This window comes from Oncorhynchus kisutch, linkage group LG19 (assembly GCF_002021735.2).
Source record: "Oncorhynchus kisutch isolate 150728-3 linkage group LG19, Okis_V2, whole genome shotgun sequence".
NCBI lineage: Eukaryota > Metazoa > Chordata > Actinopteri > Salmoniformes > Salmonidae > Oncorhynchus > Oncorhynchus kisutch.
In genome coordinates, this window is record NC_034192.2 from 19,891,403 (window position 1) to 19,908,398 (window position 16,996).

General features: G+C 42.4%; 1 protein-coding gene across 4 annotated transcripts in view; it reads left to right on the plus strand.

Moving 5' to 3' along the window:
• Positions 1 to 16,996, plus strand: part of LOC109864423 (stromal interaction molecule 1) — a 199,995-nt gene that overhangs the window by 119,468 nt on the left and 63,531 nt on the right. For all 4 annotated transcript variants that reach the window (XM_020452204.2, XM_020452207.2, XM_031797671.1 and 1 more), the window contains exons 3-5: positions 5,033 to 5,163; positions 6,613 to 6,727; positions 7,244 to 7,355. In XM_020452204.2, the coding sequence (XP_020307793.1) occupies positions 5,033 to 5,163; positions 6,613 to 6,727; positions 7,244 to 7,355 (358 nt within the window). The remainder of the gene's footprint in view (positions 1 to 5,032; positions 5,164 to 6,612; positions 6,728 to 7,243; positions 7,356 to 16,996) is intronic.

Here is a 16,996-nt window from a genome sequence, read left to right on the forward strand (position 1 = left end):
ATGTGGGTGGCAGCATCATTGTGGGGGTGCTTTGCTGCAGGAGGGACTGGTGATACTTCACAAAATAGATGGCATCATCAGGGAGGAAAAGTATGTGGATATATTGAAGCAACATCTCAAGACATCAGTCAGGAAGTTAAAGCTTGGTCGCAAATGGGTCTTCCAAATGGACAATGACCTCAAGCATACTTCCAAAGTTGTGCACAATGGCATAAGGACCACAGTCAAGGTATTAAAGTGGCCATCACAAAGCCCTGACCTCAATCCTATTGAAAACATGTGGGCAGAAATGAAAAAGCGTGTGCGAGCAAGGAGACCTGCAAACCTGACTCAGTTACACCAGCTCTGTCAGGAGGAATGAGCCAAAATTCACCCAACTTATTGTGGGAAGCTTGTGGAAGGCTACCCAAAACATTTGACCCAAGTTAATCAATTTAAAGGCAATGCTACCAAATACGAATTCAGTGTATGTAGTAAACTTCTGACCCACTTGGAATGTGATGAAAGAAATGAAAGCTGAAATAAATAATTCTCTCTGCTATTATTCTGACATTTCACATTCTTAAAATAAATTGGTGATCCTAACTGACCTAAAACAGGGGATTTCTACTAGGATTAAATGTCAGGAATTGTGAAAAACTGAGTTTAAATGTGTTTGGCTAAGGTATATGTAAACTTCCGACTTCATCTGTACATAATATGACATTTGTAATGTCTTTATTCTTTTGGAACTTCTGTGACTGTAATGTTTAATGTTCATTTTTATTGTTTATTTCACTTTGGTATATTATCTACTTCACTTGCTTTGGCAATCTTAACATGTGTTTCCCATGCCAGTACAGTAAAGCCCATTGAATTGGAGGGAGGGAGGGAGGGAGATATATGACCTGTCTATGCAGAACGCTGTATAAATCCTCATGGCTCCAGTTCTCCGTCAGACTCCTCAGATCTCTTGACACACACACAATGGGAGAACAGTGTGTGTGTAATTATGGGAAGGCACAATTCATTTAGGAAAATCATTTAACTCATCTCTGTCCTTCTCCCTTCCTCTCATGCTCTCTCTCTCTCTCTTCAGTTGGAAAGGATTGCACTGTGGCCTCTCCTTAACATCCACTTGTTTTCTCTTTTTATTCCAAAAGGAATGCTACTCCTCACCTCTTTCTCTGCATCTAGTGTACAGTGCCACGTGTGTGTTTCGTGGATTAGGGGGAAATCCATATTGCATATTTGGGTATTACACTGGCTATTATTTGAATGAGCTCTGCCCCCAAACAAGACCACATTTGGTTGGTCCGGACCAGACCAAATCTGAACCAATCATAGACATCTATGTTTCACAAGTTTGCACATCAAAGTACAGCACAGTAGAGCTCAGTAGAGTAGAGTACAGTACATTACAGAACAGTAGAATATAGTGGAGTATAGTTCAGTACAGAACAGTAGAGTTCAGCACAGTATAATCAACCCTACTGTGCTCTACAGTGTACTGTACTTAACGTTACACAACTCTATTCTACTCTACTGAATTAGTCTTCTTGTTTTTACTATAGAATATTCTACTGTGCTCTACTGTACTGTAATGTACTCAACTATCCTTTGCTTTACTGTACTGTGCTGTACTCTACTGTGCTGTACAAACTTGTGAAACTTAGATGTCTATGATAGGTTCAGATTTGGACCGGACCAAATCTGAACCAAACATGGTCATCTATGTTTAGGCCAACTGAAGGTCGGTCCAGACGTCTGTGAACATTGAAATCAAGCCTGGTCCGAGGCCAGGGCGGACTCACCAAATTTAAACAACTTTTATTTTTGTACCCAAATATACTTTATTTTGTGTGACACTTAAACTGACACTGCCAGTTTTCAGTTACAGTAGCTACTGTGGGTGTCTCTACTCTGGAACAAATAGGCCTACATCTACAGCATACTGCCAAACCCCCATACCACTCAACAACTTCAAACATGGACTCTGACCTGTCCAATGAGCTAAGCAGGTTAAAGAATCCGACAGTTAGCAACATCTCTCTTGCTCACACACACGTTTCTTCCGGCGCAGACAGAGATGGCCGCCTCGCTTCGCGTTCCTAGGAAACTATGCAGGATTTAGTTTTTCTACGTGTTATTTCTTACATTGGTACCCCAGGTAATCTTAGGTTTCATTACATACAGTCGGGAGGAACTACTGAATATAAGAGCAACGTCAACTCACCATCATTACAACCAGGAATATGACTCTCCCGTAGCGGATCCTGTGTTTTGCCTTCCACCCAGGACAATGGATCGGATCCCAGCTGGCGACCCTAAACAACAACGCCGTAAAAGGGGCAAACGAAGCGGTCTTCTGGTCAGGCTCCGGAGACGGGCACATCGCGCTCCAATCCCTAGCATACTACTCGCCAATGTCCAGTCTCTTGACAACAAGGTTGATGAAATCTACCTGCCGTCCCCACAACATACACTGAGTGTATAAAACATTAAGGACACCTTCCTACTATTGAGTTGCACTCCCACTCCCCCCATTTTGCCCTCAGAACAGACTAAATTTGTTGGGGCATGGACTCTGCAAGGTGTCGAAAGCATTCCACAGTGATTCTGGCCCATGCTGACTGCTTCCCACAGTTGTATCACGTTGGCTGGATGTCCTTTGGGTGGTGGACCATTCTTGATACACACGGGAAACTATTGAGCGTGAAAAATTCAACAAACCGGTGCGCCTGGCACCTATTACCATACCCCGTTCAAAGTTACTTAAATATTTTGTCTTGCCCATCTACCCTCTGAATGGCACATATGCACAATCAATGTTTCAATTGCCTCAAAGGCTTAAAAATCCTTCTTTAACCTGTCTCTTCCCCTTCATCTACACTGATTGAAGTGGATTTAATAACTGACTTCAATAAGTGATCAGTGTTGTCAGAATCACAGCAGCGTACAAAGACTTGTGTGCTGTGTACAATGAAAGCAGGCCTGTCTGTAAGGGACATTGAACCCACAACGTTTTGGTCCCAAGGCAGACACTTGGAATTGGTTGTCAAATGTTCACCAGTGGAGGGTTAGATAGCATTCTTTAGCATCAATTAGCATAGAATAGTGTCGCATAGCATCACATCACATACGGTGCATTCGGAAAGTATTCAGACCTTTTGTCTTTTTCCACATTTTGTTATGTTACAGCCTTATGGTAAAATTGATTTATTAAAAAAATATCCTCAGCAATCTACACACAGTACTCAAAAACAAGTTTTTAGATATTGTAGAAAATTTATAAAAAAATAAAAACAAATGATTTTTACATAAGTATTCAGACCCCTATTAGACTCAAAATTGAGCTGAGGTGTATCCTGTTTTCAAGATCCTTGAGATATTTTTACAACTTGATTGGAGTCCACCTGTGCTAAATTGATTGATTGGACATGATTTGGAAATGCACACACCTGTCTATCTAAGGTTCCACAGTTGACAGTGCATGTCAGAGCAAAAGCCAAGGCATGAGGTTGAAGGAATTGTCCGTAGAGCTCCGAGACAGGATTGTGTCGAGGCACAGATCTGGGGAAGTTCCCCAAGAACACAGTTGCCATTCTTAATGACTCTTCCTAGAGATGGCCGCCCCGCCACATTTAGCAATCGGGGTAGAAGGGCCTTGGTCAGGGAGGTGACCAATAACCCGATGGTCACTCTGACAGAGCTCTAGAGTTCCTCTGTGGAAATGGGAGAACCTTCCAGAAGGATAACCATCTCTGCGGCACTCCAACAATCAGGCCTTTATGGCAGAGTGGCCAGACAGAAGCCACTCCTCAGTAAAAGGCACATGACAGTCCGCTTGGAGTTTGCCAAAAGGCACCTAAAGACTATCAGCCCAGGAAAAACAAGATTCTCTGGTCTGATGAAACCAAGATTGAACTCTTTGGCCTGAATGCCAAGTGTCGTGTCTGGAGGAAACCTGGCACCATCCCTACGGTGAAGCATGGTGGTGGCAGCATCATGCTGTGGGGGTGTTTTTCAACGGCAGGGACTCGGAGACTAGTCAGGTTGGAGGGAAAGATTAAAGGAGCAAAGTACAGAGAGATCCTTGATGAAAACCTGCTCCAGAGCGCTCAGGACCTCAGACTGGGGCATAAGTTCACCTTCCAACAGAACAACAATCCAAAGCATACAGCCAAGACGCGCAGGAGTGGCTTTGGGACAAGTCTCTAACTGTCCTTGAGTGGCCCAACTTGAACCCGATCTAACATCTTTGGAGAGACCTGAAAATAGCTGTGCAGTGACACTCCCCATCCAACCTGACAGAGCTTGAGGGGATCTGCAGAGAAGAATGCGAGAAACTTCCAAATACAGGTGTGCCAAGCTTGTAGAGTCATATCCAAGAAGACTTGAGGTTGTTATCGCTGCCAAAGGTGCTTCGCTGTTTTTGCTTTGTCATTATGGGGTATTGTGTGTAGTTTGATTAGGGGGAAAAAAACGATTGAATCAATTTTAAAATAAGGCTGTAATGTAACAAAATGTGGAAAAAGTCAAGGGGTCTGAATACTTTCTGAATGCACTGTATACTGTAAGTATCACATCACTGTAGTCATTTTCCCAATGGGGACTGTGTGTGGTTCCTAGTCTATTAAGACCAGTTTATTTTATAGTTAGATCATGAGGTCTAACCCCGTAGCCCTGCACATTCACTTGGCCAATACTACACGCACGCATGCATTGGGTGCACAACACATTCACACACGCATGCACACACACATACTTCTAAATGCATAGTAATTTCCTCCCTCTGTCAGTTCCCCTGAAGGCCACTTTGTTGGCTGTGTTGATGGGTAGGTTGAAATTTGCCTAGTGTAAACAGATACTGTCTGCTTCTCTAACTTTCTCACTCTCTCTCTCTCTCTCTCTCTCTCTCTCTCTCTGTCTCTCTCTCTCTCTCATTCTTTCTCCCCCTCCCCTCTCTCCCTCCCTCTCTCACTTTCTCTCTCTCTCTTCCCCACTCTTCCCCCTCTCTCTTTCTGCCCCCACTCTCTCCCTCTCTCCATAGAACTGTGTATGATAGATGTGATTCTGTGCCAGGATGAGAATGCGTTGCTGAGTTTCGAGGCGATCCGTAGCATACACAAACTGATGGATGATGATGCGGATGGAACCGTGGACATGAGCGAGACAGACGGGGTGAGATACATGCACACATAACAATGCACACACACACACTGTACTCTCTCTGAAGGTCAGGGCCACATTGAAGCTCAAGGCTGTTTTTTCAAGAGGTGTCAGTTTCCTGGACACCATATGAGATGTAATCCAGCACTAGGGCAGGGAATTGCCAGGGGCCTCACGATACGATATATCAACAATACGTAGGTGCCGATGTATTGTGATTCTCATGATTCTATATGAATTGTGATTTGATACTGCGATTTTATTGCAATTTGATGTTCCAAACATATTGCTCACTATACGCTGTGTGTACAAAACATTAAAAACACATGCTCTTTCCATGACGTAAACTGACCAGGTGAATCCAGGTGAAAGCTATGATCCCTTATTGATGGCACTTGTTAAATCCACTTCAATCAGTGTAGATGAAGGGGAGGAAACAGGTTAAAGAAGGATTTTAAACCTTGAGACAATTGAGACATGGATTGTGTATGTGTGCCATTCAGAGGGTGAATGGGGGCAAGACAAAGGATTTAAGTACCATTGAACGGGGTATGGTAGTAGGTGTCAGGCGCACCAGTTTGTGTCAAGAACTGCAACACTTCTGGGTTTTTCACGCTCAACAGTTTCCTGTGTGTATCAAAAATGGTCCACCACCCAAAGGACATCCAGCCAACTTGACACAACAATGGGAAGCTTTGAGGCCAGCATCCCTGTGGAATGCTTTCGACACCTTGTGCTCCATGTCATGACAAATTGAGGCTGTTCTGAGGGCAAAAGGGGGTGAAACTCAATATTAGGAAGGTGTTCTTAATGTTTTGTACACTCAGTTTCTCCAGGAGAAAGACAAGAGAAAGCATGAGAAGTGAGTTTTGATCAGTCATGGAAATAAAAGTGCTCAAAACAGGTTGGCTCACTATTTAAAAAGAAGATGGAGAAGAAGCTATAGGATTACATTTTTAAATTTAATTGACAGTTGGAATCAAATTATTGATATAATATCAGCCAAAATAATATTACGAAATGTAACTAGCGATCCCCCCCTCCCAAACTAACCAGCACCCCCTGACCCCAACCTCCCTGTCCTTGTGTGTCCCTCCAAACCCTCTGGCAGTGCTCAGAACAGCTGTCTTAATCCTGTGTGTTTCTTGTGTGTTTGTGTGTGTGTGTGTGTGTTTCTGTGTGTGTGTGTGTGTCTGTGTGTTTCTCGTGTGTGTGTGTGTTTCTGTGTGTTTCTGTTTGTCTGCTTGTGTGGCTGAGGATATGAACAGTTGTTCACAATGTTAGGCAAAACACATAGCTTACCCCAGCACCCGCAACACCAGCCTCATAATATTTATTACTGTTACAGTTTACTACTATAGTGTAGTATCGTAGTATACCCATTTTATTGTACCGCTGTGCCTCATACAGTAGCAATATGTATTTATGGTATGTAATTAAAACATTCTCACTCTCTGTTAGTTCCTGAGGGAGGATCTGAAGTACCATGACCCCAAAGGGAAACACAACAGTTTCCATGGAGCAGACCTTCTCATCAGTGTAGAGGACATGTGGAACGTATGGAGGGCCTCGGACGGTACGGAGGGAATGAGGGAGGGGGGGGGGGGTATCTGGGAGGGAGCGAGGGGTGAAGGGACTAAGATGGGATTGTGGAGGAGGGAGAATAATCCTGAGATCATTCACACTGTCATAAATCCAGGTGTTTCTTGTTTGTCCATTGGGACAGCCAGTCCTCCAATAGGCTGTTTTGTGTCAGTCAGTGAGTGTGCAGTGCATTGGGACAGCTGTTTGTGTTAGAGCAGATTAGCACGGTAGATACAGAGAGAGTAGACCAGATAGAGTACAGAGTAGGACCCAGATAGACAGGGTTGCGTCCCAAATGGTACTCTATTCTCTATTTAATGCACTACTTTTGACCAGGGCCCACGGGGAACAGGGTGCCATTTGGGAGAAAGCCAGAGACCAGCCAGTGCTCTTACTCAATTCATCTTTCTGTGTGTGTGTGTGTGTGTGTGTGTGTGTGTGTGTGTATGTGTGTGTGTGTGTGTGTGTGTGTGTGTGTGTGTGTGTGTGTGTGTGTGTGTGTGTGTAGTGTACAACTGGACAGTGGAGGAGGTGGAGGACTGGCTCATACACTATGTGGAGCTCCCTCCGTATGTGGACATCTTCAAGAAGCACAATCTGGACGGAAGGGCCTTACCCAGGTAACACACACACGCCTCATATAGACACACGGGTCGTTCTTGAATTGTGGGGGCATTTGCGTCCCTTTGCAACCATGAAAAACACTTTTCAATGACAAATAGTTGTTACACACACTGACTTGTATTCATGGATGCCAAGGGAAGCCAGGCTCCCCCCAAAAGTTTACCAATAAAAAAACATTCATTAATTCATATTTCGTCTCTCTGTGTTTCATCATTTTCCTTCAATTCGTAAGAGGCTGAATGTATCTCACAGGAGAAAACATCAGAGCAAAAGAAACAGCGCCCCCCCTGTCTCTCTAGGTGTAGACCATCTATCTGATACTGTCTGGTCCAAACAAGTATGACATTGTTGCTTCCTGTAGCATTGAAGGCAAGGGAAGCCAGCGAGCATCTGGCCTCCCTTGACAAAAAAAGTATAAAATAGCGTTGAGCTCAACTGTGAAGGGTCCTGGCGCACCAAAATAAAGTGCAAAGGGAAGCCAGCTTGGATTTGGCGTCACTCCTATCAAATCCCATTGAGAGCATACGTCATTGACAGAAACACTTTCATTCTTGCATCTCGTTGTGTTGTGGCTAGCTAGCTAGCTAAAATGGTCCCTTTCTTAAATTAGTCTTGGATGGAGATTTTACTTAGTTCTCTGTACTGGCCAATGATTATAACGGTGATTCTGATCCAACCATTAATTCATACCATAACCATTAATTGTGCCCATGGCCTGAGAGGATGGAAGTTCAATGTGTAGCTAGATGTATAAGGCTAATGTTAACTAGCTAACGTTGCCCCTGAATGGCAGTTAGGCTAGCGAGCAAGCATTTTAGCCAGTTAGCCTAGGACAACAAAAAATAAAAGCGTGTACTGTATGACAATGATAGACCGTTTCGTCAACATGAAAGAGAGGAGGATGGCATTGGCGTTTCTCTTCAAGTAGGGTGAGTCAACATTTTTTTCTACTTGCAAGAACGCGCACGCACACACCCAGAAATCAGAACCATGTACGGCTATATCAAATCAAATTGTATTTGTCACATGCGCCGAATAAAACAGGTGTTGACCTTACAGTGAAATGCTTGCTTAAAATCCCTTAACCAACAATGCCGTTTTAAGAAAAATACCTACACATTTATTTTATAAAAGTAACAAATAATTAAAGAGCAATGCAAGTAGGCAATACAAGTAGTCTGGGTAGCCATTTGATTGGATGTTCAGTAGACTTGGGGGTAGAAGCTGTGTATAAACTGTGTATAAGCTTCTTGGACATAGACTTGGCGCTCCGGTACTGTTTGCCGTGCGGTAGCAGAATGAACAGTTTACTAGGGCTGGTATAGAGGTCCTGGATGGCAGGAAGCTTGGCCCCAGTGATGTCCTGGGCCGTACACACTACCCTCTGTAGTGCCTTGTGGTTGGAGGCCGACCAGTTGCCATACCAGGCAGTGATGCAACCAGCCAGAATGATCTCAATGTCAATGGTGCAGTTGTAGAACTTTTTGAGTTTTGAGGATCTAAGGATCTTTTCAGTCTCCTGAGGGGGAATAGGTTTTGTCATGCCCTCTTCACGACTGTCTTGGTGTGCTTGGACCATGATAGTTTGTTGGCAATGTGGACACAAAGGAACTTGAAGCTTTCAACTTGCTTCACTGCAGCCTCGTCAATGAGAATGGGGATGTGCTCGGCCCTCCTTTTTCTGTAGTCCACAATCATCTCCTTTGTCTTGCACACATTGAGGGAGAGGTTGTTGTCCTGACACCACACTTCCAGGTCTCTGACCTCTCCCCTTTAGGCTGTCTCATCGTTGTCGATGATTCAAATTATATTTATACATCAGCTGATATCTCAAAGTGCTGTACAGAAACCCAGCCTAAAACCCCAAACAGCAAGCAATGCAGGTGTAGAAGCACGGTGGCTAGCAAAAACTCCCTAGAAAGGCCAGAACCGAGGAAGAAACCTAGTGAGGATCCAGGCGATGAGGGGTGGCCAGTCCTCTTCTGGCTGTGCCGGGTGGAGATTATAACAGAACATGGCCAAGATGTTCAAATGTTCATAGATGACCAGCAGGGTCAAATAATAATAATCACAGTGGTTGTCAAGGGTGCAACAGGTCAGCACCTCAGGAGTAAAGTCAGTTGGCTTTTCATAGCCGATCATGCAGAGTATCTCTAACACTCCTGCTGTCTCTAGAGAGTTGAAAACAACAGGTCTGACAGGGCCAAACAGGCAGGATATAACCCCACCCACTTCGCCAAAGCACAGCCCCCACACCTGCAGAGGGATATCTTCAACCACCAACTTACCATCCTGAGACACGGCCGAGTACAGCCCACAAAGATCTCCGCCACGGCACAACCCAAGGCAGGGGCACCAACCCAGACCGGAAGATCACGTCAGTGACTCAACCCACTCAAGTGACGCACCCCCCCTAGGGACGGCATGGAAGAGCACCAGTAAGCCAGTGTCTTATCCCCTGTAATAGGGTTAGAGGCAGAGAATCCCAGTAGAGAGAGGGGAACTGGCCAGGCAGAGACAGCAAGGGCAGTTCGTTGCTCCAGTGCCTTTCCGTTCACCTTCACACTCCTGGACCAGACTACACTCAATCATAGGACCTACTGAAGAGAAGAGTCTTCAATAAAGACTTAAAGGTTGAGACCGAGTCTGCGTCTCTCACATGGGTAGGCAGACCATTCCATAAAAATGGAGCTCTATAGGAGAAATCCCTGCCTCCAGCTGTTTGCTTAGAAATTCTAGGGACAGTTAGGAGGCCTGTGTCTTGTGACCGTAGTGTACGTGTAGGTATGTACGGCAGGACCAAATCTGAAAAATAGGTAAGAGCAAGCCCATGTAATGCTTTGTAGGTTAGCAATAAAAACCTTGAAATCAGCCCTAGCCTCAACAGGAAGCCAGTGTAGAGAGGCTAGCACTGGAGTAATAAGATCAAATATGTTGGTTCTAGTTAAGATTCTAGCAGCCATGTTTAGCACTAACTGAAGTTTATTTAGTGCTTTATCCGGGTAGCCGGAAAGTAGAGCATTGCAGTAGTCTAACCTAGAAGTGACAGAAAGTTTGTGATTTTTGCAATGTTACGTAGATGGAAAAAAGCTGTCCTTGAAACAGTCTTGATATGTTCGTCAAAAGGGAGATCAGGGTCCAGAGTAACGCCGAGGTCCTTCACAGTTTTATTTGAGACGACTGTACGACCATCAAGATTAATTGTCAGATTCAACAGAAGATCTCTTTGTTTCTTGGGAACTAGAACAAGTATCTCTGTTTTGTCCGAGTTTAAAAGTAGAACATTTGCAGCCATTCACTTCCTTATGTCTGAAACACAGGCTTCCAGTGAGAGCAATTTTGGGGCTTCACCATGTTTCATCGAAATGTACAGCTGTGTGTCATCCGCATAGTAGTGAAAGTTAACATTTATGTTTCCGAATGACATCACCAAGAGGTAAAATATATAGTGAAAGCAAAAGTGGTCCTAAAATGGAACCTTGAGGAACACCGGAATTTACAGTTGATTTGTCAGAGGACAAACAATCCACAGAGACAAACATATCTTTCTTATGTTTTTAGGGGTGTGACTGCATCTAGGGTATTGCGCAAGGTTAAATTGAGTTCCTCAGTTAGGTGGTTAACTGATTTTGTACTCTGACTTCCTTGGGTAGGTGGAGGGAGTCTGGAAGGGCATCTAGGAATCTTTGGGTTGTCCGAGAATTTATAGCACAACTTTTGATGATCCTTTGTTGGGGTCTGAGCAGATTATTTGTTGCGATTACAAATGTAATAAAATGGTGGTCCGATAGTCCAGGATTTTGAGGAAAAACATTAAGATCCACAACATTTATTCCACGAGACAAAACTAGGTCCAGAGTATGACTGTGGCAATGAGTTTTGGACAAAACCCACTGAGTCGATGATGGCTCCGAAAGCCTTTTGGAGTGGGTCTGTGGACTTTTCCATGTGAATATTAAAGTCACCAAAAATGTGAATATTATCTGCCATGACTACAAGGTCTGATAGGACTTCAGGGAACTCAGTGAGGAACACTGTATATGGCCCAGGAGGTCTGTAAGCAGTAGATATAAAAAGTGATTGAGTAGGCTGCAAAGATTTCATGACTTGAAGCTCAAAAGACAAAAACATTGTTTTTTTTAAAATGAACTAAATTGTTAGATAATCAAATAGTACTTATCACATGCGCCGAATACAACAGCTGTATTACAGTGAAATGCTTACTTACAAGCCCTTAACCAACAGAAGATTTTAAGAAAATAACTAAAAAACAGTAAGAGAGAAGAATAACAAATAATTAAAGAGCAGCAGTAAATAACAATAGCAGGGCTATATACAGGGGGTACCGGTACAGAGTCAATGTGCGGGGGCACCAGTGTCGAGCTAATTGAGGGAATATGTACATGTAGTTGGAGTTATTAAAGTGACTGCATAGATAATAACAGAGAGTAGCAGCAGCGTAGAATATGGGGGGGGGGCAATGCAAATAGTCTGGGTATCCATTTGATTAGCTGTTCAGGAGTCTTATTTCTTGGGGTAGAAGCTGTTAAGAAGCCTCTTGGACCTAGACTTGGCTCTCCAGTACTGCTTGCCGTGCGGTAGCAGAGAAAACAGTCTATGACTAGGGTGGCTGGAGTCTTGGGATAACATTTTTTTGGGGGCCTTCCTTTTGACACCCCCTGGTATAGAGGTCCTGGATGGCAGGAAGCTTGGCACCAGTGATGTACTGGGCCCTACGCACTACCCTCGGTAGTGCCCTGTGGTCTGAGGCTGAGCAGTTGCCATAGATGTTCTCTTTTCCGTCTCATCCTTTCCCACCGAATGAAGATTATGGTTAGGAATTCTTTCCAAATAATATAAAAAGTGCAAAATTGACAAATGTACAGAAAGATCAGTGCGAAGGACAAATTACAGAGGAATAACTTTTTGAGACTATTAAATCCTTTCAGTCTGGAAAACCCCCAGGGCTTGATAGCATACCGGTAGAAGTATATAAAGTATTTAATAATAAAAGCTCCCATTGTTAGATTGTTTTAACTACTCCTGTAGAAATGGTAGTCTGTCAGGTACACAGCAGGAAGGTCTAATTTCTCTATTATTAAAACAAGACCCAGATGGCAAATATAAAGACCCAGTCTATCTAAAACACTGGAGGCCCCTTCCACTTCAATGTTGTGATTAAAAAATACTAGCAAAATGCATAGCACTCAGAATGAAAAGGGTTTTACCAGGTATTGTTCATCCTGATCAGACAGGTTTTTTACATGGACGATACATTGGAGATAATATACGACAATTACTAGAAATAATAGAACATCATGAAACATAGAAGAAACCAGGAATGGTATTTATATCAGATTTTGAAAAGGCATTTGATAAAGTAAGACTGGATTTTATTTATAAATGCCTGGATTTTTTTCAATTTAGGTAATTCTCTTATAAAATGGGTAAAAAATTATGTATAGCAACCTCAGGTGTAAAATTGTAAATAACGGCTACTTCTCAGAGAGTTTTGAATTGTCAAGAGGAGTTAAACAAGGTTGTCCGCTGTCACCATATCTATTCATTATGGCCATCAAAATGCTAGCTATTAAAATCAGATCCAATAACAACATTAGAGGATTAGAAATCCAAGGCTTAAAAACAGGTGTCCATGTATGCCAATGACTCAAGTTTTATATTAAGTCCGCAAGCTAGATCCCTGCCATGTTTCATTGAAGATCGAGATAACTTTTCTGTACTCTAGACTAAAACCTAATTATGATAAGTATACAATATTACGTATTGGATCCTTAAAAAATATAACTTTTACATTACCCTGCAGTTTACCTATAAAATGGGCTGATGGTGAAGTAGACATACTCGGTATTCATATCACAAAATATATAAATAAGCTCTCCACAATGAATTTCAATAGAAAACTTGTAAAAATAGACAAGATCCTGCAACCATGGAGAGGTAAATACCTGTCTATTTATGGAAAAATTGCCCTGATTATCTCATTAGTCATATATCTTGGTTTACTCACTTACTTATGGCTCTGCCTACTCCTGATGATTCATTTTTCAAATCATATGAGCAAAAATATTTAGCTTTATCTGGGACACAAAACCAGACAAAATAAAACATGCTTATCTATATAATGAATATGAATTGGGTGGGTTGAGATTATTAAATATAAAAGCACTAAACCTCTCTCTAAAGCTTCTTTAATTGAAATGTTTTATTTGAACCCTAAATAGTTCTCAAGTAGATTACTAAGAAAAGCTCATCCATTGTTTAAAAATTGCCTTGGTGCAGATTGCCATGTCTCGTTTTTGATTAATTGAAAATGATACTTTTTTCAAAGTATGTCTCTTTTTCAAACAAGCATCGCAGAGATGGCTACAATTTCAATGTCATCCCCCTGAAAAGATAGAAAAAATATTACAACAAATATTATGGCTGGACTCAAATGTGCTGGTTGATAAAATACCTGCATTTATGGGAAAGATGTTTGAAAGGGTATTTTGTTCATAAATGATATTGTAAATTGTAATGGTAGAGTTATGTCCTTCGTGGAGTTATCAGAATTGTACGGAAATGTCTGCTCAATCCACGAGAACAACCAATTGATTACAGCATTACCCCAAAAATGGAGGAGGCAGGTGGCAGCGGGAGGAGGTAGGGAACTGGTCTGTCTGCCCAATATACAGGATCAAAACTGATGTTAAAAAATAGCACAAATAGGAAAGTATACCAGTTTCATTTGAGGACCAGGATGTTGACAACTGTGCCATACAGATTGCAAAATAGTTGGAGGAGATTTTAGATGTACCGATTCCATGGTATAGGATGTATGAGTTGATATATAAAACAACGCAAGATTCAAGACTTTGTGCTTTTCAGCTAAAATTATTATATAGAATTCCTGCCACCAACAAAATGTTAAATATTTGGGGCATAAAATCATCGAAGCTCTGCAAAGTTTGTTGTGAGGATACAGAATCAATTGACTGTTTATTTTGTTATTGCCCTCTGGTTTCAGGTTCAGGAATGGCTGAAAATGCATAGCATTGATCTAAAATTGACCCTAGAAATAGTACTGTTAGGAGATCTGGAGAGACCGGGTCAGTCAATTACTAATATACTAATACTCTTAGAAAAAGTATTTATCTTCAACTCTCAATCTGTGGATTCTATTCGATTAGATAGATTTAAATTGTACGTTAAACAACATAGTTGAACAATATTTGTTGCGTAGAAGAGATAGAGATAGATGGGATGGGCTGAGGGAAAATGAGGGTTGGCATGTGGAACTGGAGACAAGTGGGAGTGGAGTTGCTGTGTGGGAGATAGAATGATGGTCAAAGTTTTTATTTTTTAAAGTCAAAATAAAGATAATAAAAAGTACATTTGAATGACACTAAGTGGCAGTGTTTTTACAACTAATGCCGGTTTGCCTGAGGCTGATGCCGTGTAGGCGTTTGTACACATGCATATACACACACTCTCATTCAAATAAATACATACAAGAACACACACATACAAGTAATAGTGCCAGACATTTCGAATATTCAATAAATAAAAGTTTAGTTTAGTTAGTTTTGGCAAGTTAGTTTTGGCAAGTCGGTTAGGACATCTACTCTGTGCATGACACAAGTAATCGCCATTGAAAACCCAGACTACCCTTTGCAACTGGACATGGGGATGAAGATCGTACTTTTTGGAGAAATTTCCTCTGGTCTGATGAAACAAAAATAGAACTGTTTGGCCATAATAACCATTGTTATTTTTGGAGGAAAAAGGGGGAGGCTTGCAATCCGAAGAACACCATCCCAACCGTGAAGCATGGGGGTGGCAGCATCATGTTGTGGGGGTGCTTTGCTGCAGGAGGGACTGGGGCACTTCACAAAATAGAAGGCATCATGAGGGAGGAAAATTATGTGGATATATTGAAGAAACATCTCAAGGCATCAGTCAGTTAAATGTTGGTTGCAAATGGGTCTTCCAAATGGACAATCACCCCAAGCATACTTCCAAAGTTGTGGCACAATGGCTTTAGGACAACAAAGTCAAGGCATTGGATTGGCCATCACAAAGCCCTGACCTCAATCCTATTGAACATTTGTGGGCAGAACTGAAAAAGCATGTGCGAGCAAGAAGGCCTACAAGCCTGACTCAGTTACACCAGCTCTGTCAGGAGGAATGAGCCAAAATTCACCCAACTTATTGTGGGAAGCTTGTGGAAGGCTACCCAAAACGTTTGACCCAAGTGAAACAATTTAAAGGCAATGCTACCAAATACTAATTTAGTGTACATAAACTTCTGACCCACTGGGAATGTGATGAATGAAATAAAAGCTGAAATAAATAATTCTCTCTACTCTATTATTCTGACATTTCACATTCTTAAAATAAAGTGGTGATCCTAACTGACCTAAGACAGGGAATTTTTACTATGATTAAAGATAAGGAATTGTGAAAGGTGTATATAAACTTCCGACATCAACTGTATATTTCAAAATATCACTTTTTCTAAGAGTAGTTGCTGTTCCATGCACTCCACAAGTGAGCATGCGGTAGCATATAGCCCAGGCTACTAAGCAAAGATAGTAACTTATTAAAACTCAAAATATGCTATTCTTTTCTTTCTAAATAGATTTTCTTATGGGGTTAGGGTTAATGTTTCTCGAGGCCAGACATTTCTAGTGTTAAAGCTAATCACACCCTTTTACTATGTCATAATTTGAGATTTCCATTGATCATTTGGTGTCTTAATTCAATGCGTCACTTGTTGTTACTCAATTTAAATGAAGGGAAATAACATTGTGAGAAATTATGAATCAAGTCACTTTACTAAATTATTTTTAAAGACGTTAGTTAAAGACCTTAGATTTGACCATCTGTGGAGGCTCTAGGTCACCAGGCTGCTCTTTATGGCACACACCTGTCACCATCATTACGCGCACTTGCGCGTCGTCAGACACCTGGACTCCGTAGCTTCCTTGATTACCTGCCCTATATGTGTCACTCCCTTTGGTTTTGTTTGTTTCATGTCTGTGTGTTGTTCAAGGTTCTTGTTTTGTTTTGTGTTATGTTCTGTTTATTTTATTAAATCACTCACTCCCTGAACTTGCTTCCCAACTCTCAGCGCACATCGTTCCAGAATGATGCCTCGCATCAGGGAGTGGTTTAAAAAAAATATGTATTTATTTATTATTTTTGGTTAGGCGGGAATGACGTTGGGAGCCGCTACAGGCTCTCATGCCTCAGCCGTCTCATCAGGCTCTCATGCCTCAGCGGTCTTATCACGCTTTCATCCCTCAGCCGTCTCATCAGGCTCTCATGCCTCAGCCGTCTCATCAGGCTTTCATGCCTCAGCCGTCTCATCAGGCTTTCATGCCTTCGCCGGATCGCCAGGCTCCCCTGCTTCCACTGGCTCGTCAGGCTCTTATGCCTCAACTGGATCGCCAGGCTCCCCTGCCTCAGCCAGTCTCTCTGGTTCCCGCGTCCCAGCCAGCAACAGGTTCCCGCGTATCAGCGGGGGTAACCGGTCTGCTCCTGATTCCAGGGATCTTCCCTTGGGTTGGCGTCCTGCGGCTGGAACCGAACGCGCCGGGGAGGGGGTACCGTCATTTATGCTCTCTCTCTGACG